Source organism: Sceloporus occidentalis, unplaced genomic scaffold (genome assembly GCF_023333645.1).
Source record: "Sceloporus occidentalis isolate IW3139 unplaced genomic scaffold, rSceOcc1.0.p SCAF_3, whole genome shotgun sequence".
Classification (NCBI taxonomy): domain Eukaryota; kingdom Metazoa; phylum Chordata; class Lepidosauria; order Squamata; family Phrynosomatidae; genus Sceloporus; species Sceloporus occidentalis.
This window is the reverse complement of record NW_028316983.1, coordinates 161,971,689-161,994,589: the sequence shown is the minus strand read 5'-3', so window position 1 is coordinate 161,994,589 and position 22,901 is coordinate 161,971,689. Positions and strand designations below refer to the sequence as shown.

General features: G+C 42.9%; 1 protein-coding gene across 6 annotated transcripts in view; it reads left to right on the top strand.

The window, feature by feature from the left end:
* Positions 1-19,287, top strand: part of RREB1 (ras responsive element binding protein 1) — a 169,409-nt gene extending 150,122 nt beyond the window's left edge. For 5 of the 6 annotated variants that reach the window (XM_089516686.1, XM_089516685.1, XM_089516683.1 and 2 more), the window contains 2 exons: positions 5,122-5,910; positions 13,628-19,287. In XM_089516686.1, coding sequence (XP_089372812.1) covers positions 5,122-5,910; positions 13,628-14,151 — 1,313 coding nt within the window. In that variant the 3' untranslated portion in view covers positions 14,152-19,287. Of the gene's footprint in view, positions 1-5,121; positions 5,911-10,670; positions 10,772-13,627 lie in introns of all 6 variants that reach the window. The other variant, XM_089516689.1, reaches the window with a different exon arrangement.
* Positions 19,288-22,901: the final 3,614 nt, after the last annotated feature.

Below are 22,901 nucleotides of genomic sequence, written 5' to 3'. Positions count from 1 at the left end.
AAGAGAGGCTAGCTAAGGCTCTTACAATTCCAGCTGGATTTGCAATCTAGAATACCTTTCCCCAATTTGGTGTCTCTCTTCTGATGTGTTGGATTATAAATCCTAATATCCCCAGCCAGCAGGGACCATAGGAATAGATGTCTCTCTCATCTAGAAAATGGTTGAGAAGGTGGCCTTTGGAAGAGTGGTTTTACCCATTTGAGCCTCCAAGCTGGGTACTGTATTGAACTTACTGTCTTATCACATGAGAAAAGAAAACCATAAGGGATTGAGAGAGTAGTAGCTTTCTCTGTGCCTCTCTGCATGCGGTGGAAGCACTTATCTTCCTGAGGGAGATGGTTGTAAAAGTGTCTTTTACCACACTGGAAAAATCAATTTGGCAAAAGGAATGCTTTTATGATCATTTCCCTCAGAAAGGAGAATGGAAGTGCTACAACCACATGCAGAGAGGCAAGGATAAAGTTGCTACTCTCCTGATCCCTTTCGGCTTTCTTTTCTTATGTGATAAGGCTCTTAATTTTCTACATCTTGTCTGTCCTCTGCCACTGTATACTGTTAGCTTTACAAACCCAAGAAATTATATGGCTGGATTTTATTCTGTCATATTAAAGGTAAAATATGACTAGCCCTGTAGGAAGTCCCATTCCTGCTCCATTTTATGTGTAATGGATGGAGTTTAAGCTACTATGATAAACACAAAACAGGAACTTTGAACTTTGGATCTTTAAAAAAAATCTCAACGGTTACTGCTCCCTTTCCCCATCTGTTCAACATGACTATAGTTATGACTGTTACGAGGAACAATAAAGTATGTTCCTTGCTGAAAACAATTCCTTTGAAAACCCTTCTTAGATGGATCAATATTGAGCTGTTGGCATGCAGATCTTTTTTTAAAAAAGCACCTTAGGAACCATTACTGCCTTCTACTTTGAACTATTGACACCAGCTTTCTCAGTGCTGCAGTATATAAGAAATATCTGATGAAGTTATTGTTGAGCCACAATAACAAATATATTTTTAATCAGATGTGTACCTCTTCTATTCCTTTGAAATAGGTAGGTTTTCTATTTTGTCTGACCTTTGTATAATGGGAAACACTGAATATTTTTAACATATTGGTGGTGCAGAAATGATCCATTTTATTTTGTTACACAAAAATTATGAAAATGTATAAATTTTTTCTTTGGGGTGTCACTCCCTTTGTACAGACCCAGCTTAATGATTCTTAAACTCCAACATTTTATCATCCACATGTTTTTAAAATATCTAGAGGCTGATGATTTCTTTGTGACTTAGCTAGGTCTTTGAAGGTCATGTATTAGTCTAAGGAGTCTTTCTATGTTGGGGGATATAACTTTGCATTTACAAATATCTGCTCTGGTGTGTCAGCATGAAAGATATAACTTAAATTGTTATTAATCAGTTTTTGAATCCCTGTATTTATTAAGCAGCTATTATGTTTTCTTGAATTCAAGGCTTAGTTTTTTTTAATCTTGTAGCCCTCCAGATATTATTGGTAATACTTTCCATCACTCGTAGCCAGTACAGCCAACAAGTAAGAAATTATGAAAGTTGCAGTCTTAACAACATTCAGAGGGCCACAGATTATTTGTTGATTCTGTATGTAATGCATAGAAAGCGCTTTCAAAAACCTAAATTCATATTGGCCATTAAGGCAATCAAGGTGATCAGTTGATGCTGTTGTAATAATAGATACTATAAAAAGCAAAGAAAGCTGTACTGGCCAATTAGAGAATGCCAAAATCTGTGATCTGGCCATACTTTGATTAGGGACTGTTGGTGGTGTCACAGAGCAGTGGTCCGGTTTTTTTTTCAGTTCTCTAATGCAGCTAAATAGAAATGTTGCGGCTTTGAAATGAAGCCAAGTTTTCCTTCCATCCCCTCAGCTTATTATCCAACCTGTCACAGAGCTCTGAGAATTAAAAAGTTCTGTCACTCACTATTTGGTTTCTAATAAGATGGTTTCTAATAAGATGGCAATGGCAAATCCCCGCTGAAGAAACTTGCCAAGAAAGCCCTATGATATGTTTATGTTAGGGTTACCAGAAATCAAAAATGACTTGGAGGCATAAAGAACTACAAATAAAGTATTGCTGAATACCTTATTTGGTCCCCCCCGCCTCTAATGCTTATAGTATATTGCTGCTTGAGAGAAATAAAGATGGGGTTGTTCTCACAATTTTCACCAAGTTGTGAAATAAACACTTCGGCCCCATTCTCACTAACTTACTTGCCCTGGGTAGATCCAGTCTGGATTCGCTGAGCCGGTACTGAATCTCCCCAGATTTACCTTGATTGATGCAATCAATTTACCTTGATTGATGCATTTTGCCCCTCTGAAGTTTACATTTGCAGTACTGCTTTAAAATGGAGCCTCCTTTGTTGTCAATCAAATTCACTTTTGCTTCCGCCAAGGTGATGTGCCCTACAACCATTGGGCAATGGAATGAGTGCTTTCCCCCCTCCTTTTAAAAAAAACAACTGGTGGCAGCGATCGCATATTCTGTCAACTTGTTTGGGTATGTGCATGTGTTGTGTGCCTTCAGGTCATTTCAATTCCCTCCCCTTTGCATCCTCTTGCTTTCCCTCCTTTTCCCACACATATGTAGCACAAGCATTCACACATTGTATCAGTTTGCCACATTGAAAGGAAAACATGTAGCACAAGCATTCGCATATTCTGTCACACACAAAAAAATATTTTTTAAAAAATGCCACTTGCAAAGTGACGTGCCATGCCAGCAGCAAGCAAATGAAAGGGAAATGTAGCACAAACATACACATTCTATCAGTATGTATCAACCTGTAGCACAAGCATTCGCATAATCTGTCAAAAATAAAAATTACCAGAAAAAGAGAAGAAGCCACTTGTGAGAGGAGAGGCATGTTAATAAATAATAATAATAATAAACATTTTATTTGTATACCGCCCTTCCATAAGATCAGGGCGGTTTACAGCAGTTAAAAATACACAAAATTCAAGTTAAAACCATATCAAAAATTACATAAAACACACTACAGACTAAAACAAAAAACAAAAACAAAAGCCCCCGGGTTAGCCAAACCATTGCCTGTGCGGCCTGTGCGGCGGGGGGGCCTACAGGGACTTAATCGGGGAATGCTATTTGAAACAGGTAGGTCTTCAAATCCCGTTTGAATTGGGCCAGGGAGGTAACTGAGCGGAGCTCTATGGGCAGCGTATTCCAAAGGGCCGGGGCGGCGATGGAAAAGGACCTCCTAGAGGTGGAGGATAATCTCGCCCCGGGAACCCTAAGGAGTTGCTGCCCAGATGTTCTGAGGGTGCGAGGCGGAATGTATGGGGAGAGGCGGTCCTTCAGGTATCCTGGGCCCAAGCCATTTAGGACTTTATAGGTCATCACCAGCACCTTATATTGCGCCCGGAAGCGAATGGGCAGCCAATGGAGGTTTTTTAAAACCGGTGTTATATGGCTGGCCCTGGACGTGCCAGTGACCAGCCTAGCTGCCATGTTCTGCACCATTTGAAGCTTTCGGGTTTGGTATAAGGGCTGTCCCATGTAGAGTCCATTGCAGAAATCCAGTCTCGAGGTTACCAGGGCATGTACCACAGTTTCAAGGTCCCTCTGGGCCAGGTATGGGCGCAGCTGGCGAATAAGCCGAAGCTGATAGCAGGTGCTCTTGACCGTCGCATTCACCTGAGCAGTCAGGTGAAGGGACGAGTCAAGAAGCACCCCCAGACTGCGCACGGAGTCCTTCACAGAGAGCGTGACCCCGTTCAGGACAGGTGGAACCACCGTCATTCCTGGACCAGGGGAACCTATCACGAGTACCTCCGTTTTCTCTGGATTCAGCTTGAGTCGGTTTTCCCTCATCCAGCCCATTACTGACTCCAGACAGGCCACGAGAGGAGAGACGCCATCCTCAGTCACTGCATCAGTCGGAGACATAGAGAAAATGATCTGGGTGTCATCAGCGTACTGATAACCCCGCGCCCCATGTCTCCGGATGATCTCTCCCAGCGGTTTCATGTAGATATTAAATAGCATGGGAGACAGAATGGCTCCTTGAGGGACCCCAGTTTTAAGGGCCCTCTCATCGGAGCACACGTCTCCCATGTTCCACCCACTGCCCACCCTCTGACCTAATCCCTCCCCTGAACTTGACCCGATCATGACTGGGGCCAAATTCACATTTGCTGGCAGCAAGGAAGAAACGGGTTTTCCAAAATTAAACAGGAAATAATTCACTTTCAGAAAATCCGCTCTAAAGGGGATTTGCCCTTGATCTGGTGTGCAAGACCTTGATCCTGATGTGTTAAAACCGGTGCCAATGGGAACTTCCCACTTTTAATTCAGGTTACAATTCGGTACAAAAGGTAGTCTGAATAGTCCTTTCCTGTGCAGCACAGAAGTTGTTACAACCGAGTGACAAATTACTGTGCATGAATAACCTGCTAATTGAAACTAAACTTCAACATTAGAACTGTCTACTAGAGAATCAAGTGACTCACCAAACCACAAGTTCCAGAATTCCATAAAAAGGAAACAGGGCAATCAGTGTAGTATCAAACTGCAATAATTATGTAGTGTAAATACATTCCTCATCAAACTACGTGTAAAGCAAAGGAGATTAGTGGGGTACAATACTCATGACTAATGTAAACTTTATTGATTTCAGTGAGTCTCTTTTAAATATGACTGAGGGCCCAAACAGACAGGCCAAAATAAAGCTGCTTTGGGGTTACTTTGGAGGTTTGCTGTTTAAATGACACTCACATCTTAAGAGGTCAGAAGCTGCACAAAAGCTGTGCTCCAGTCTTTAAGACTGGAGTGTGGCTAGACTGGCTTTGGCGTGGCTTCCAGTCTCTTAGGACACATGCATCATTTAAACAGCATACCTCCAAAGTGACTCAAAGCAGCTTTATTTTGGCCTGTCTATTTGGGCCCTAAGTCTGGATTGAGCTGATAATCCTTGACCAGTAATATTTTGAACACTGACCCTGAATAAGTATGTCTGTGGATGGTGGTAAAGTCATCAGAAGCAATGTTAATGAGGCTTTATGAGGTCTCTTGCATTTTGTATTGCTAGTGGGTTCAGTGTTTCTCTTGTTTTCTCTTACAGACATTCAGTCAGATTTGGAGAATACAAGTGGAGGAAGTGAAGCTCTTGATTTGACCTCTGGAGAGCGAGACCACCCAGAGGAGGCAACTGAGCTTCCAGAAGTATCAAAATGCAGCCCCAAAGAAGAGGAGGAAAAAATTGACTTCTCCCAAGGAGATGAGAAGGTAGAGGAAAAGGACGTAGGCGTGGAGGAGTCACAAGAGAAACTAAGTGAGGATGAAGAAGAGCCAGAAGAAGACTCTGTCAGCAACAGAAGCCTTGACCTCAATTTTGCTAGCAAGCTAATGGATTTTAAGCTGGCCGAGAATGACCAGAGCACAGGTAGTGGTGCTCAGACTGAAAACAAGCACACTTGTGACACTTGTGGGAAATTTTTCAAGTTTGCAGGCACTCTTGCCAGACACAGAAAGGCTCATGTGCACAGTGACAGGAAAGACGAAAAGAGCAGTGAGGATGAAAACAAAACCTTTCAGGATACGGCCCAAGTTCCAGTTGCTCAAGAAGATCCTTCTCTTGAGCTGGAAGAACCCAGAATGGACACCAAGGTAGTAGAAACCCCCACAGATGGTGAGGCAACAGGAAGGGAGAATGAAGAAAGCGAAAGTGTCTCCGAGGGGGAAAGCTTGGAGAGAAAATCTTCTGAGAAGAGTGACGATGACAGGAAGCCAAAGGCAATTGGTGGGGCTAAGAGTGAATCAAAGGCAGACAAGAGAAAGAAAGTTTGTACAGTGTGCAACAAGAGATTCTGGTCTCTGCAAGACTTGACAAGGCACATGAGGTCCCATACAGGTAAGCAGGGGCTCAGTATTATTGACAGCAGTGCGAATGACCACATAAGCTTTCCTAGGTCTTAAAATCCTTCTTTCTATTTTGCCATTTTCATTCCAATTCTATAATTTTTTATTTGATGGATATGCAGAAGAGGACCGTTGCAGTGGCTGCTTCCAGCCTCTGGAATTCTCTGCCAAAGAAGGTCAAACTAGCTGTTAACCATCTACCACCAGGCAAAGACACTCTTGTTCAGGCATCGGCAACGTGCAGCCCGCGGGCCGCATCCGGCCCGCGAAGCCTCTAGGACTGGCCCGCGCTCGCCCCTGCTGCCGATTGGCGCCGCTCCGGCCGCCATTTTGTTTTTTAAAATGGCGGCGCCCCTCTAGGAGGCCCGGGGCGCTTGCTGCAGCCCTGTTCCAGGGCTGCAGGGCCGCGCCAGCCCTCCGAATGGGCTCCGCCCTCCTCCCTTCTCTCTCTGCCCTTCGCCCTCCTGGCTCCGTTTTCCTAGCTCTGCGCTCCTCTCTCCGCCTCCCTCTATGAATAAAAGAGTGTGGAGGGGAGGGAAAGGAGGAGGCGGCAGAGAAAAGGAAAGCGAAAGTAAGAGCCAGCCAGCCAGCCAGCCGGAGCGAGCCACTGAAGAGGTTGGTTGGTGCATGTATTTTCCTCTGCTTGGTGACTGATTTACTCTCCCTTGGTATCTTTGCAAACCCCCCCCCCCCCATGCTCCTTTGGGCATGCTTTGATTCTGATTTCCTGCATGGCAGGGGGTTGGACTGGATGGCCCTAGTGCTCTCTTCCAACTCTATGATTCTATGTTTCTCCTATGCTTTGTGACTCCCTTACTATCTTTGCAACCCCTCCCATGCTCCTTTGGGCATGCTTTGATTCTGATTTCCTGCATGGCAGGGGGTTGGACTGGATGGCCCTAGTGGTCTCTTCCAACTCTGATTCTATGTTTCTCCTATGCTTTGTGACTCCCTTACTATCTTTGCAATCCCACCCCACCCCATGCTCCTTTGGGGATGCTTTGATTCTGATTTCCTGCATGGCAGGGGGTTGGACTGGATGGCCCTTGGGGTCTCTTCCAACTCTATGATTCTATGTTTCTCCTATGCTTTGTGACTCCCTTACTATCTTTGCAAAAAAAACCCCTCCCATGCTCCTTTGGGGATGCTTTGATTCTGATTTCCTGCATGGCAGGGGATTGGACTGGATGGCCCTAGTGGTCTCTTCCAACTCTATGATTCTATGTTTCTCCTATGCTTTGTGACTCCCTTACTATCTTTGCAAACCCCCCCCCCCCATGCTCCTTTGGGGATGCTTTGATTCTGATTTCCTGCATGGCAGGGGGGTTGGACTGGATGGCCCTTGGGGTCTCTTCCAACTCTATGATTCTATGTTTCTCCTATGCTTTGTGACTCCCTTACTGTCTTTGCAAACCCCCCCCCATGCTCCTTTGGGCATGCTTTGATTCTGATTTCCTGCATGGCAGGGGGTTGGACTGGATGGCCCTTGGGGTCTCTTCCAACTCTATGATTCTATGAGGAGAGAGGGAGAGAGAGAAAGGGTGGGAGGGTGGGAGTGAGAGGGAGGGAGGAAGGGAGAGAAAGAGAGGGAAGAGAGAGAGAGAACCACAGCCACTGAGCCAGGTGAGAGGTTTGTTCATTGGGGGAGGGGGGTTATACTACCTGTGCCTTTGTGTTTTGAGACAGTGGCATGCATTTTTTGCTGTTTTGTGGCCTTGCCTAGTAGCTTCTTGCAAATATTGTTATTATTATGCGGCTCCGCCCCCGGAGGGTGGAAACTCCACCCCTGACATGTGGCCCTGCCTCCAGATAGTGGAAGCTCCGCCCTGGCATGCAGCTCCGCCCCAGAGGGTGGAAGCTCCACCCCTGTGTACAGCTCCGCCCCCGGAGGGTGGAAGCTCCACCCCCGGCTTCGGCCCCCCAGTTGTCTGAGGGACAGCAACCCGGCCCCCGGCTCAAAAAGGTTGCCTACCCCTGCTCTTGTTTGTACAGGTCTTGGACAGCCAACCTGATAGCTGCTGAAGGATGTTTTAATCTAATGCAGGGGTAGGCAACCTTTTTGAGCCGGGGGCCAGGTTGCTGTCCCTCAGACAACTGGGGGGCCGAAGCCGGGGGGTGGAGCTTCACCCTCCGGGGGTGGAGCCACATGCCGGGGGTGGGGCTTCCACCCTCCAGGGGCGGAGCCGCATGCTGGGGGTGGAGCTTCTACCCTCCAGGGGCGGAGCCACATGCCAGGGGTGGAGATTCCACCCTATGGGCCAGAGCTTCCACCAAAGCATCATCATCATTATCACCACCTCCACTACTATCATTGTTACAGCAGACCTTTCAGCAATAAATGCACCAAAAATACACAGAAATGCACTTTGGAAAGTCACAGTCCTCCTCCTCTTTCTCCTCCTCCTGCTCTTTCTCATTGAGAAGGGATTTTGCAGAAAGAACACCCAGGGCAAGTAGTAGTACTAATAATACTAATACTAATAAACTTACAAACAAGGAAGTTACTACAATGCAACTGAAAATAAACTGCAGCAAGCATGCACACAGTTTCAACCCCGAAAATCCCCAGGGTGCTGAGAGGGAAGTTTGCAGAAAGAACACCCAGCTAACCCCCTCCCCCAATGAACCGCCCTCTGGCCTTGCTGTGGCTGCAGCTGCCGCTCTGGCTCCCTTTCTCCCTGGCTCTGCACTCCTTCTGCTTCCTCCTCCTCCTTTCCCTGCTCTTAGGGAGGAGGAGGAGGAGGAGGGCAGAGAGCAAGGTGGAGCCTGCTGCAGGCCTACTGCAGCTCCTGGAGCCCTGTTGGAGTGCTCCAGGGGCTGCACCAGGCCTCCTACATGGGCGCCACTATTTTGTTTTTCAAAATGGCGGCCGAAATATCGCGTGACCTTTGACATCCTGAGGTCACGCGAGACTTCGGCTGCCATTTTGAAAAACAAAATGGCGCCCGGAGCGGCGAAAAACAGGGGAAATCGGCGGCAGGATTGCTCGGGGGCCGCTGGGAAGGCCTTGGCGGGCCGGACCCGGCCCGCGGGCCGCAGGTTGCCTACCCCTGATCTAATGGGTGGTGTGTTTTCCTTCTTATTTTAAAATGATTGAATTTTAATGTTTAATTTGTTTTATTTGTATAAGTGTTAATCAGTTTAAGTATTAATTTTAATGTAATGGTGGTAGTAAGTTCAATAAATGAGCAAGAACATGTTTTGCTTGTTAAAAGGCCCTAGATTGTATTAATCGGACTTCCAATAAAATGGGTGGGAAATCCTGAAGTCCATTGCTAGGCCTGATGACACCAGTACTGTGCCTATGTATCAGGCTCCTCTCCTGTTGTTAGGAATGGAAAATTGACATAAGAAGGAAAGAAGCTGTCTCTCTTCTGCTTTGTGTGCCATCTGTACTTCCAGACTTCTGGTGTTGTATGCATTTCAGAGGAAGGAGCTGGGTATTCCTTGTCTAAGAAAATCCAGTGAAATTCATTGGGTCACCATAAGTCAGTAGGTGACTTGAAGGCAGGCACACAAACAGAAAGAGACATACACATTTAAAAATCTTTAGAGAAACATGAGATGTGGAAAGGAACAGAAAACTAAAGAAGTAATGTCATCATAAGAGTACAGGTATAATAAATTCATCAAGTTTATTTTGTGTTCTGATACTCCCCTGGTCCTGAAAAGTGGCAATATTTCATACAGGTTGAATATCCCTTACCTGGATTTCCGAAATTCTGAACAATTCAAAATTGTCCACATGGGTGGTTGAATTAGTGACACCTTTGCTTTCTCTTGGCTCAGTGTACGCAAACCTTGTTTCATGCACAAAATTATTTTAAAATATTATGTATAAAGTACCTTCAGAGTATGTTATCAGGTCTATATGAAAACATAAATGAATCTTATGTTTAGGCTTGGGTCACATCTCCAAGGTATTTCATAATTTATATGCAAATATTTGAAAATCCAAAAAAATCCAAAACATTTCTGGTCCCAAGCATTTTGAAGAAGGCACACTCAATCTGTACTTTCTTTCAAGGCAAGAAAATGTGATTATTTTCTTTCTGGTTTGCACTTTGCACAGTTTCACTCAGTGGGATTCTGCAGAAGGTAGCTGTAAAGTATCAGAGCTGGGGGTGGGGGGTGGGTGGGCTGGGCTTCTGCCTAAACAGAACCCCAAACTGTTTAGCCCCGTTGTTATACCTGGCACAACAACCTGCCTTTAAGAGTCATTGCAGCTGATCATACCACCACATGGCCAGATGTTGATCTCCTTTAGAGACTGTCTTTATGCTGCTGCTCAAAATAGAGCAGAGGTGAGAAGCTGTTACAAGAAAGGCCTTGCAAGGATTCCACCCACTTGATTAACTCATTTCTAGGTCTGTGGAGGAAATTAGGAAAAGTGATATAATTTTTCATTTCTAGGAAAATGGAGACATTTTAGAGATTCAGGACTTAAGTGTTAATCAAAGCTAAAGGGATTGGTAGGCTTAAGCATGATAATGACCTTCTATTCTCTTTTTACCTATCTAAAAATATGTATTCTGCTGTGATTTTTTTTCACATGGCTTACCTTTATTAGTATCATTTGGAGTTTAGAAAATTCCATTTTTGGACTACAACTCACAGAATACCCCTGTCATCTTAGTCAGCATGTTATATAGGTTGAGTGACCCTTATTCAGAATCCCAAAATCTGAAATAATCCAAAAGTTAAAGTTTTTTTCATGGCTGGCTCAGATAGTGCATTTCTCTTCCCCTCCAGGAGAAAAAAAAAGTTTGGGAAGCAGAAGAGGAGGAGGAGGGATCAAGGCCTCCAAGTCTTGTGCCCTCCAGGGATCCCATCCCACAGTTTGAGAACCCCTGGTACATAAACTTTGTTTCATTATCAAAAGTATTTAAAAATATTGTATAAAATTACCATCAGGCCATGTGTATAAGGTGTATACGAAACTTTTGGCCCAAACAGACAGGCCAAAATAAAGCTGCTTCGGGTCAGTTTGGAGGTATGCTTTTTAAATGACACACGCACCTTAAGAGGCTGGAAGCTATGCCAAAGCTAGGACTAGAGCATGGCTTTGGCACAGCTTCCAGCCACTTAAGATGCATGCATCATTTAAATAGCATGCCTCCAAAGTGAACTCAAGCAGCTTTATTTTGGCCTGTCCGGGCCCATTGATGAATTTTGTGTTTAGGTTTGGATCTCATCTTTAGGATCTCTCATTATGTACATATTTGAAAATACAGGTATCCCAAAATCCAATAAAAAAAGCCAAACCCTTCTGGTTCCAAGTATTTCAGAGACTCTACCTGTAGTCCAAAGAAGGAACTTTCCCAAGCTCTGGGGTCCTTTCATAGTGATGATCCCTTGACCTGGATCTAACCAGGATCCAAGTAACAGTATTATCTTTCACTTCAACAGTTTGCACAGATCACTCATTTCAGTAGAAACGTTTAAACCATTTAAACATTTAATGTTTAAACTTGAAGATATAAAATATTTTGATGCTTTTTGACTATAAAGGTTGAACATAACAACAGTGTGTATACACACACACAAACACACACACACGCACGTGCGCTTGCCTCTCAAAGAACTGTAGGCACTTCTTGTAAAGGCAAAATAAAATGCAGTCAGAGATCTCCTGAAATACTTTACAGGATGAGTATCCCTTATCCAAAATCCAAAACCTTTTTCATGGGTTGCTGAGATAGTAATGCTTTTGCTTTCTGATGGTTCAGTGTAAACAAACTTTGTTTCATGCAAAATAAAATAAAAATAAACATATTGTGTAAAATTACCTTCAGTCCATGTGTATAAGGTGTATACAAAACATAAATGAATGTCATGATTAGACTTGGTTCCTATCTCCAAGATACTGTATCTCCTATATATATGAAGACATTCCAAAATCTGAAACACTTCTGGTGCCAAGCATTTTGGATAAGGGATATTCAACCTGTAGTGCTAAATGAACAATGAAATCATTTTTTTTTTCTCTGAAGAAGATTGGTAAAGTGGTGATTGTTTTCTAATCTGCATTTTGAGAATGTGCTTCTAAGACTGCATAGTCAGAGATGTCTTTATATACAGCGGAACCTTTGTATATGCAGGGATCCTTTCCAGACCCCCCCCCCCTTCATGTATGTAAAAAAAAAATAAATGCGGGACCCAAAGTCCCGTTGATTTCTATGGCCATATACTCCTATTCACCCTAGGTGTGCATGCCATTTTAAGTCCCCAGGCTTCCTGTACATGGAAGCTTAAGTCCGCATATGGCAAGCCCACGTATGAAGCGGACAGGCTGTATCTTATTTTTGGAATCTTTTTCTTCAATGTTTTTCTTCCCGGAATCAACCTTTAACAGTAGCATGGGGTCTGATTTCCCCCCATAGCTTTACTGTTGGTTTCCACTCTCTCTTGTTGACCTTACACCTCTTTATATAAATAAAAATCATTAATGAAAAGAACAGATAACAAAAAGAAATAAACCGTGCTGTAGCAAAGCCCATATAGAAGTAGCACGCCATTCATTGTATTGGTGTATAAAACGTTCTTCTGTGGATTATCAAAAGGGAAATGCTGAGTCATGAGCTGTTGGGCTGTTTTTCACATTTCCAAAGCTATGCTATGCCAATTGGAGAATAACATTCACCTTTTTTGAGAGAGAGAAGGAAACATTATTTGAAGCTGCAATGGAAAACTGCTTTGTCATCGCTGCTGGCTGAATTTCATCAGATTGGCTAAATTTTCTGAAGGAAATCCCTCTAGAGCTAAACACCTAATTCATGTCGCAAACAGTCTAAGTCTTCTTTCATACAACTCATGTTAAGGATATCCATCTGTCTACAGGGCTTGGTGGAGTCAGTATGCCAAACCTTTGACTCTGACCCCTCTATTATTCTACTATGTATTCAAAAATGGCTAATGTATATTGATTAGCTATAGCAAATTTTTACTGTAGTAAAATGGTAGCTCAAGACTTTTCACCACTACCATGTGAATCATCAGGTTACTTAGATTGAGATAACATAAATTATATTTATATGGGTTAAAATTTCTGAGCACGATCCTAAATTCCTGGGAAGCTAAATATGCAACCAACTAGGCATTGAATATCATGAGATTTTATTTGGAAGCTGGAGTCAGGGTCAGTACATTTCTCCTGGGATTCCATGACTCTTAACTTAAAGCACAGAATACAGAGATTCTGGGGAAATGCTGACAAAAGTTTGAACATTCAGACTGCTTAGTTGCTGCTGTTTTTACAAAATCTGTCAGTGTGCAAAAACCAGTGTTAGCTTGGGCTGTTGGAGGCCAGGGGTTCAACAAAAAAATAGGCAACATTATCAAGCATGCTAAACAGCTGTTGGATTCAGTGCATGAAAGTGGAATGTATGTTCCATATGCTGATAGTTTACATGCATGAGTTTCATGTGTGGTCATGTGAATGGTGAAGTGTGGGGTGGAAACACTGGCCATGCTGACTGAGGGATTCTGGAGTCAAAAAAGAACCTTCCCCAAACCTCTATAATCTGACATGGGTTCATTTTATGCTACACCACAGACAGCAAAACCTCGAAAGGAAAAGTTGAGGAACCTGATTAATGAAACAATTTATTTTTCTGCACAAGATTGATAAAGTTTGTAATTTTCTAATGTGCAGCTTGAGAATGTGCATATAAGAACGCATACTAAAAACACTTTGGTCTTTGTCCTAGGGGAGCGACCTTACAAATGTCAAACCTGTGAACGGACCTTTACTCTGAAGCATAGCTTGGTTCGCCATCAGCGTATCCACCAGAAGACAAAGGGTGCAAAGAACCATGAGAAGGAGAGTGACAGGGAGGATGGCCGCTCCAGGGAGGAGGAGGATAGTGAAAATGAGTCTCTCCACAGCAGTACCAACCCCGTCTCAGAAAATGAATGCGACTCACTGATGGGGCATGGCAGCTCATCGCCAGTCACCCGGAGCCGCAGAGAGGGCCTTACCAATGCTGCGAAGGATATAGTTTGTAAGGAGGACAGACCAGCCATGCGAACAGCTGGCCCTTGTCTTGCAGAGTCCAGCAAGAACACGCAGAAGCAAACAGCAAAAGGGCAGGAATCTCCTCGAGGGAAGGGGGATCGTGGGAGCCCCTCAGGCTTCATCCAGGACTTGCTGGAGATTCACAATAAAAAACCTTCCATGAGTCACATTCTTGCCTCAGCAGAGAGCCCGCCTAAGCTCTTAGGAGTTGAATGACAGCTGTGATTCCCGCCATACCCCAGCAAATGGATCCAGCACACACATGTGAGGATAGAGTTGACCTTGCAAGCTCCCCAATACACACCGAAGCAGAGTCATCCTGCTGTTTTGATAGGTGGGCAGGGAGCAGGAGATAGGGTATGGCAGTTGAAATCAGTGCCATAAATCTCTCAGTATAAATAATGCAAGAGACTACAGTTATATACTGATTTGAGTGCCTTACTACTTTATTAGGTCTTTTGGTATCATAGATTTTTTTAAGAAGAAAAAGATGATTTTTTAAAAAGAAATATTTTAATGAAACTGTTTGGAAAGGACCTTTTTTCATTTAAGCATTAATGTTACCTTTTGTATTGGGTGTGTGAGCTTGTTCTTGTATATCTGTGATAGCCGCTTTTGTGTGTGCTCTGAGCTGGAAACAAGGGGTCAGTGGGGCAAGGAAGCCCTTAGAAACTGCAGCTGATAACTGGAAGAAGATTTTTAAGAAATCCCAATAGAAGAACTACAAATAAGGTGTTGATTTTGTTTTTCTTTTCTTTTGTCTTTCTTATTAGACATTGTTTGTATTTGCCACATGGGGGAGAATTAATTCAGTCCCAGGTATTAACATGGTTGATTACGACTTTCAAACTTGGTCCAAGCCAAAACTAGGAGAAACAAAAATTTAAGCCTCGTTTGCTTTCTTTCTTTCTTTCTTTCTTTCTTTCTTTCCTCACCCCACATTGGCAAGGATAATGTTCTAGCTACTGTCATTTTGGAAAAAAAATGCTCTTTCTGGCCATTGTGGACTTAAGAGCATACAGAAAGAGTTGCATAGCGACTTTAAAACCTATGGAAATTATGAACCCACTGTTATATATATATGTTTGATTTGTGCTTCAATATATTATTGTTATTTTAATATTTTATAAATTTTGTCAGTTTTGCTAGTCTCTGCGTTCAGCAGAAACCAATGGGCAATATTTGCCCACGGAGATCTACAACGCAGCTTGGATTGTCTGCTTAAATGCTTCTGATCTAATCTCTCGCTGACTCTCCCTATTGGGTTTGCAACTCTTTCTACTGTATTTTACATAGAATCCTCTTCCTCATACAGCATCAAATGGAGGTGAACTACAGCCCTGGTAGATTGGGCTATATATCCAATTCAGGTAGATTGAACATGTGTTGCAGTGGGTGGGGAATGAGGGAGTGAAATTGCAGCAACAAGCCTCAAGCATACCCTACATGCATACAAACCATGTATAGTTATGCTCTGATTGAGTAACCAGGGCTTCTGCAAAAGACAAGGACCATGATTGCATGGACAAGTCTATATGCATGTAGTTTGAACACATGTGCAGTTTGACCACACAACGGAAGGGACTTAGCATGGCGTAAGGCTTGGTACTATGATCTCACTTCTCTTACTACCCCCTCCTTCTTCAGATTGTTTATCCAGATAGGTTTCATTAACAGAGCTTCAACAGTTATTGGTGTTGTCTCAGCAGTGACATTCAGTGTGAGATAAGGAAAGGGAGAAGGGTTGACAGGCTGGTATGAAGAGGAACATGAGGGGAAAGGAGGCCCTCTAGATTGCAAGCAGAAAGTATTGCAAATAGCATATTGTTCAAAACTGCAGCTGTTGCAATTTTTTTTACATTGATGAATAAGATGATTCAGTCTTCCAAAAGGAAAAAAAAAAATGAAAAAAAGCCTTAAATTATCTTGCTACCTTAACGTGCTTTAAAGGTGGAAAATAAATAAATGCTACTGCCAGTAAAATGTACACATTGACAAAACAAACTTCCTTCCCAAGGTTTCTGGAGGTTTTCCTAAATATTCATCAATTTGGGGGAATTGGCATTAGTCTGCATATCCTGTTGCTGGCAACAGGAGACATTGTAAATCGCCAGCATTAGGACTGTAATCCACAGGCCAGTTAAACTGGCATGCTGGAATGCAAGCTTTGTTCTGAAGTAAAGCCCATTTATTTTGAGAAAGAGAAAATAATTAATTTTAGTAGAGCTGCTTTCTGCATAAATGAATTTTAAATATGGTTGGGTGGTTACTTTCCTGTAACATTTAAAGATTCAAGAGCAAATTGGAATAAAAATCAGCTGAAGATGCAACTGTTGTCCATGTTGGTGCTTATTGTTTGGTCCTAGACTATCATACAGATCTTGCAACCATGTGTCACAAGTATAACTAAATGTCTGATATTTGTGCTATCCAGCATGGCAAACACTTGTATCTTTGGGTGAAGTTTCTGATTGTGTAACTTGATCTTTAAGATGGAAGGGGAAATAACACTGAAATCATCCCATAGTTCAGTGTGAAGTCGAAGGCTTTCATGGCTGGCATCCATGTTTTTTTGTGGGTTTTTTGGGCTATGTGGCCATGTTCTAGAAGAGTTTCTTCCTGACATTTCGCCAGCATTCTCTGAAGATGCCAACCACAGATGCTGGCAAAATGTCAGGAAGAAACTCTTTTAGAACATGGCCACATCGCCCGAAAAACCCACAAAAAAACATCCCATAGTTCATTTGTATGTGTGACCAGTGATCAGAGTGATTTCTCTTGCCCTCCAAAAGAATGGAACCATTGCAAGCTGGCAGTACAACTGCATGTATGGACTTACCCTTTCCCTTTTTGTAATAAATAAGCCATACACTTGTGGGCCTTCACTGTCTATCATCAGCCTTGTGACAGATTACATTCATGTTTATATTCAGATTGACTCAAAAGTTCAGAAGAGTTGCTTTTTGGACCATAACTCCTAGATTGGGAACTTGTAGTCCAAAAACGCAACTTTTCCAACATCTGGATTGACTTGAAGATCAGGTATAGGCATTCCAATGCAATAATTGTGGAATTTGCAGCATGTTTTGTAGATAGGTTAGTGTATATTTTCCCTTTCAGAGCAAAGGAAGGCACTCATTTCTGGAGCCTCATTGTGCTGTTCCTCACTTTGAACCCCTTTTGTTCACACTGTTAGATCTTCTCCCACCCACTGTCTCAATACCTCAAATGATACTCCTAGACAAGAACCATTGAAAAATAAATGGGACACGTACTGGTATATTAAGCTTGGATGCTTCTTTGGAATTGGAAGAAGGGAATATTATGCCAATCTACTTGATATCCGCTGTTACCTGGGGGGTTCCAATTAGGAGGAGGGGTGGGGAGATAACTCTGAAGCAATAATAGTTCATATAAATTTTTTAAAGGGGGGGGGAGAAGGTTGTTAGATATAGATTTGATTTTTGTTGAGGGTATGTTGAAAAGAATTCTGAAACCATTCCTTTGGATTACTAAAAATAAGTACCAATGATTCCTTTTTTATATGAAAAAAAAGATCCTTCTGTTAAATGATCATTTTCATCAAAGCCAACCTACGCATCCCTTTATTTTTATTGCTATTATATTATAATTATTATAATTATTATAATTATTATTATTATTTGGGGGGATTTTTTTTGGGCAGCTCTCCACACTAAACTGCGCAGTACTGTGGGGGAGAAGCCATTAACTAAACCAGGACTGTCAAACCTGTGTCCTCTCCCAGACTGAGTGGGTGGATCACCCCACAGATGTATTTCATAATCTTTCTAGCAGGCCCTGATACATGGCTTCTGTCTGAGGGGAAGAGTTTGCAGATTTGACAGACCTGAACTAAACTTTATGCTGCAGGAATAATGTAGCAAATAATTTCCCAGCACCCTGCCGGGACATCTGCTAGCAATAATCACTATTGATTTAAAGCTTTATTTAGCCTTTATGTGTATCCAAGTAGATTATTAAATCTTGCCACATTTTACTGATGTTTTTATTAGTTGCATTTGATGGAGGAAGAAAAAAAATCTGTCCTTGTTTCGTTCTGTTTTCCTCTTGTTGACCCACTCCCTTCTCCTCACATTCATCTCCCCCCCCTTAATATTAAACTGTGAAATTTATAATGTGTTTAAACTATGGGTGAATCTTAGGCTTAGTTTTGCATGTTCAGTTAATTTCAGTTTCTCTACATCTTTTTGATTTCCCCCCATTTTTCCATCTTCTCTCAGGGCTTTTTAAAAACAACAACATACTTATCTGAAATTTTCTTGTCAGAATTGCAGTGGAGCTAATGGTGAGAATTCAATCACTACAATAAGCACTTGACTGTGAAAGCATAGATAGAAGGAAGGAAAGAAAGGAAAGGAAACCAGGTTAAAAATAGATCTGATGTTTGTAGCTATAATGACGCAGCTGAACCAGAACAAGCTCTGTTGATGGTTTAATTCCCACTTCCAAATGTTATAGGTTTCCCCTCACCTCCTCTCATGCTGATCCTCACTTCTTCCATTGCCCTATAGTGGGTGCCAGAATACCTCCATGTCCCTGTGTGTTGCTCTTCCCTGAATTGCTTGGATCTTGGAACTGTGGTGTGAAGTTAACATGGATAGAGCTGACAGTGTGTTAGATCTTCTAGCCCAAAGGGGAACAACCTCTGGTTGTCTCGGTATTCTTGGACTTCAACTCCCATGATCCTCCACCACTGGATATGTTGGAAGTTGTAGTCCAACAATATCTGGCTACATGTTCTCCACTCCTGCAGTTACCTTTGAAAGCAAATTATGGAGGCAAAATGTCCTAGAGAAAGAAGTAAGCAATAGATACCTGTGTGATGTAATAAGTCATTGCCTTCATTTCAAGCCCTAGGTAACACCACCATGGTTTTGAGGAGCCAAAGTCTCCATCACAGGTTCTTTCCTCACATTCTTCCTGGGCTGGTAGAACATGTTTTTGATAGAGAAGAGGAGTTGGAGTTCAGGGAAGGAGGCTGCCTTTTCACCCCTCTCCCTTCCTCCACTCAAGAAGGAAGTTTAAATCCTTTCAGCCCATGCAAGGAAATGGCAATTAATGTGTAGAATTCCTATTAAATAAATAAATATATATATAAAATTTCTTTTTGAAAGGGAACGTTTAAAAAACTGCTGCTACAAGTTGTGTACAAGACTGGTTTATGCCACATGAACAGAGAATCACATGTTTTGTTTGGGTACTTCTATTCTTCTTTTCATTCAGTTGTATGTTACTTCCAAATTCAAAGTGATGAAAATAATGCTGTTCTGTATCAAACAATCTACGCAATAAAATGTTATATTAAAAAGACAGAGGTTTCAAATTAGGGATCAATCTTTTTGTCAGTTTACTAATCAGTGTTATGCCTTTGCTATTGGGGTTTGTGTGTGTGGTGATATTTCTGAAACAGTTTCATGGAGATATATCAACCCAGTATAGGTTTTTCATATTGTTTTCCCACTTTGCAAACTACATCTAAAGAAAGAAAATTCTCAGTCATTCACAGGACTAAATATTCCACATGTTTTGTAATTTGGTACGTTTGGTTGAAAAGCAATCATACGTGTGTGTGTGTGTGTGTGTGTGTGTGTGTGTGTGTGTGTGTATATATCTTCCCATAAAACAATTTCACCTATGTATGTTTTTGGACACACAACTGTCCCCATCCAAGATTTTGGATAATATGAAGGATATGTCTGGCAGTGTCATTGCTTCCCATGTGGACCAAAAGGAAGAGAAACAGTGGAGCTTGAAGAGTCTTATCTGCCTCTCTGTTACACCATGAATCTTTGCTCCAGGAAAATAGCACGCCTCTCAAATTATCTTGTTAGGCCTGAAAACCACTGCTTCTGTTTCCTTCAGCAGGGAGTCCCTACCACCCATAGGTCTCAAGTTGCTGAACCTTCTCTGCCAACAGGACTACCAACTTGCACTGGCTGCAGATATAGCTACCTAACAGAAGGCTTTCCCCTCAAAACTCCCCTGCTAATTAGCCATGCAAAATGCCTGTTGGCTAAGCCTGTTAGTGGAACTGCTGTTCAACTCTCACCAATAAAAGCGTGCACATCACAAGGTGCACACTGCTGGCCCTCACAATCAGCTCAAAAGCAGAGGCAGAAGTTATATGGACCAACTGGCGGTTAGTTTCACCCTCAAGAAAGTAAGTGATTCAGCAGAAGCCCCACCCACAGACCATGCGCTCAAGGAGAGCATGTGTGTTGCATGCCTTCAAGTTATTTCCCACATATGGTGACCCTAAGATGAACCTATCATGGGGTTTTCCTGGCAAGTTTCTTCAGAGGGGGTTTGCCGTTGCGATCCTCTGAGGATGAGTGAGTGTGACTTGCCCAGGTCCACCCAGTGTTTTTCATGGCGGAGCTGGGATTCGAACCCTGCTTTCCAGAGTCAGCCCAACGCTCAAACCACGACACCATCAGAGAGAGCACACTATCAAATTCAACATAGCTCATTCCACAGAGACAAGCACCAAACTGCATTCAGAATAGTCACACATAGCTTTGCTCATCCTGATGCTCTCCAGATGCTGTTGGATTCCCAAGGCTGAAGGTGATGGTTTGTGGTCCAAAACATCTCAACAGCACCAAGTACAGGAATGCTGACTGTAAAACAATCTTCCAGACTTGTACCATTTCAGATGATAACTAGACAATAGTATGCGGTTGAAAAATCTAGGAAAGATTATCATTTGACCTGCTACGTGTTGGACTGAAATTGCCAGCATCCCTCACCATTGGCTATGTTGCTAGGGCTGCTGAATTGTCCAACAATAACAGGAGGGCCAAATTATTCCCACACCTAGTCTACAGTGTTGGGAAGGGTCTGTTATCTTACCAGACAGGTTTTCAAAGTGTGAAAGCTATTTTTGTATCATCATTCAAACTCCCTTGAAGTGCCAAGACCGCGGCATTCTGTTTGTTTTAAAAATAATACTTGGATTTTATAAATGTGCCTCCACCTGGTGACATCAGTATACAACGAAAAGGAAGCAGCTTTTAGGTTTCAAATGGAAGCATTTATCTTGGTCAAATCTTTACTTCACCACTGGGGGATATATTTATGAGAATAAGAAATCATGGAAAAATATCAGACACCCCTTCTGACCATGACACTTTCCTCTAGAAACCGGTCACGTGTCCAGTCAGAACCACTTAGAGGCAATTAAGTTTGACAGACACAATAGAGGAATGGTGGCCAAGTTTCCACATGTATTAGAGGGAGTTAAAAATAGGAATGGGCCGGAGCATTTTGCTGTGATAGCCTTTTCAAACTATTTCTCTGAACAAAGCTGTCTTGAGTTTAGCAGAAGTGCGAAAGAAATATTTTAAATAAGGCATCTGTACAATGGGAGATGTTTTGTTAGCTGCAGTAGTACACTTCACTGGTAGTGACAGAGGAAGATGAACGTGTCCCAGGCTTGCCACCACTCCTTCATCGACATGCCTTTCCCTGTGATTTCATGGCTAAATCCTGAAACTGGTGGTGTGTCTTTCTGATGTCACAGTGGTGGAGCAAGTAATGGCTGGAAAACAGGCCAGAACTGCTCCTGGGTCATCTGATGGTGGATATGTCCTCAAGACAAGTCTGGGTGAGTAAGCCCAGTAGTAGGATCATTGTTTTGCGCCTTCAAGTCATTTCCGACTTATGGCAGCCCTAAAGCAACCCTATCATGGTGTTTTCCTGGCAAGCTTTGTTCAGAGCAGGTTTGCCATTGACTTCCTTTGAGGCTGAGAGAGTGTGACTTGCCCAAGGTCACCCGGTGGGTTTCATGGCCGAGCTGGGAATTGAACCCTGATCTCCAGAGGCCAACACTCAAACCAATGATGCCACACTGGCGTATACAGTACCAGTATAGACCTGGAAAATATGGCAACTCGGTTTCTTCAGAGAGGTTTGCTATTGCCATCCTCTGAGGCTGAGAGTGAGTGACTTGCCCAAGGTCACCCAGTGGGGTTTACATAGCCAAGCCAGCATTCAAACCCTGGTTTCCAGAGTCATAGCTATCATAGCTGTTCCCCACCTTGATCCATGGGAAGATTTATCATCATCATCATCATCATCATCATCAATTCCATGCTGAAACACTATACCACACTGGCTCCCCCATAGGGTTAGCAGAGTGACAACTGGAGATGCCTCCTATAATGATTTTATCGGCTGCATAAAAAGGGAATTTCTGCAGGTTTTTCTTGCGACCTGGCTGCATGACAAGCAACACTCACTGAAATGCCCTTCTACACAGCCAGTGAAGCCATGACAAGAGCCATTTCCAGTTCTCAGCCTGGGAACCTTGAAACTACAAATCCCAGGATTTCATAGGGCAGGGGTGGGCAGAGGGTGGCAAAGTGCAGCCCATGGGCCACATGTGTCCCTAGGGCCACCTGCCACTTCAGGTCAAACAAAAGAAAAATTGTGAAAATTTTCAAAAATGTTTTTGAGGATCCCTCAAATGCCTTCTGGGAGTGTGAGGGGGTATTTTCAATACATTTTGGACCCCCCCCCCCCAAGGATCCAACCTAGGCCCAGGACAGGACTTTTATGAAACAGGAAGTGACTTTTGCTCACTGTTGTTAAAAAATATTTTCTTGGGCCTAAAATGGACCAAGATTTTTTTTAATGGAGTGGGTTCAGTGAGGCAGGGCAGCCCTGCATTGATGTCCTAAGGAACTAGTAGGGCCCCAAAGTGGTTCCCACTTGAAAAACCAGGGGCGGTTGCTTCTTCTAGGTATTTGTCATTGTTGTTGTGTGCCTTTAAGCTGCTTCCGACTTATGGCTGTCCTAAGGCTACCCTATCATGGAGTTATTTTAGCAAGTTTCTTCAGAGGAGGTTTACCAATGTCATCCTCTGAGGCTGAGAGAGTGTGACTTGCCCAAGGATACCCAGTGGGTTTACATGGCTGAGCTGG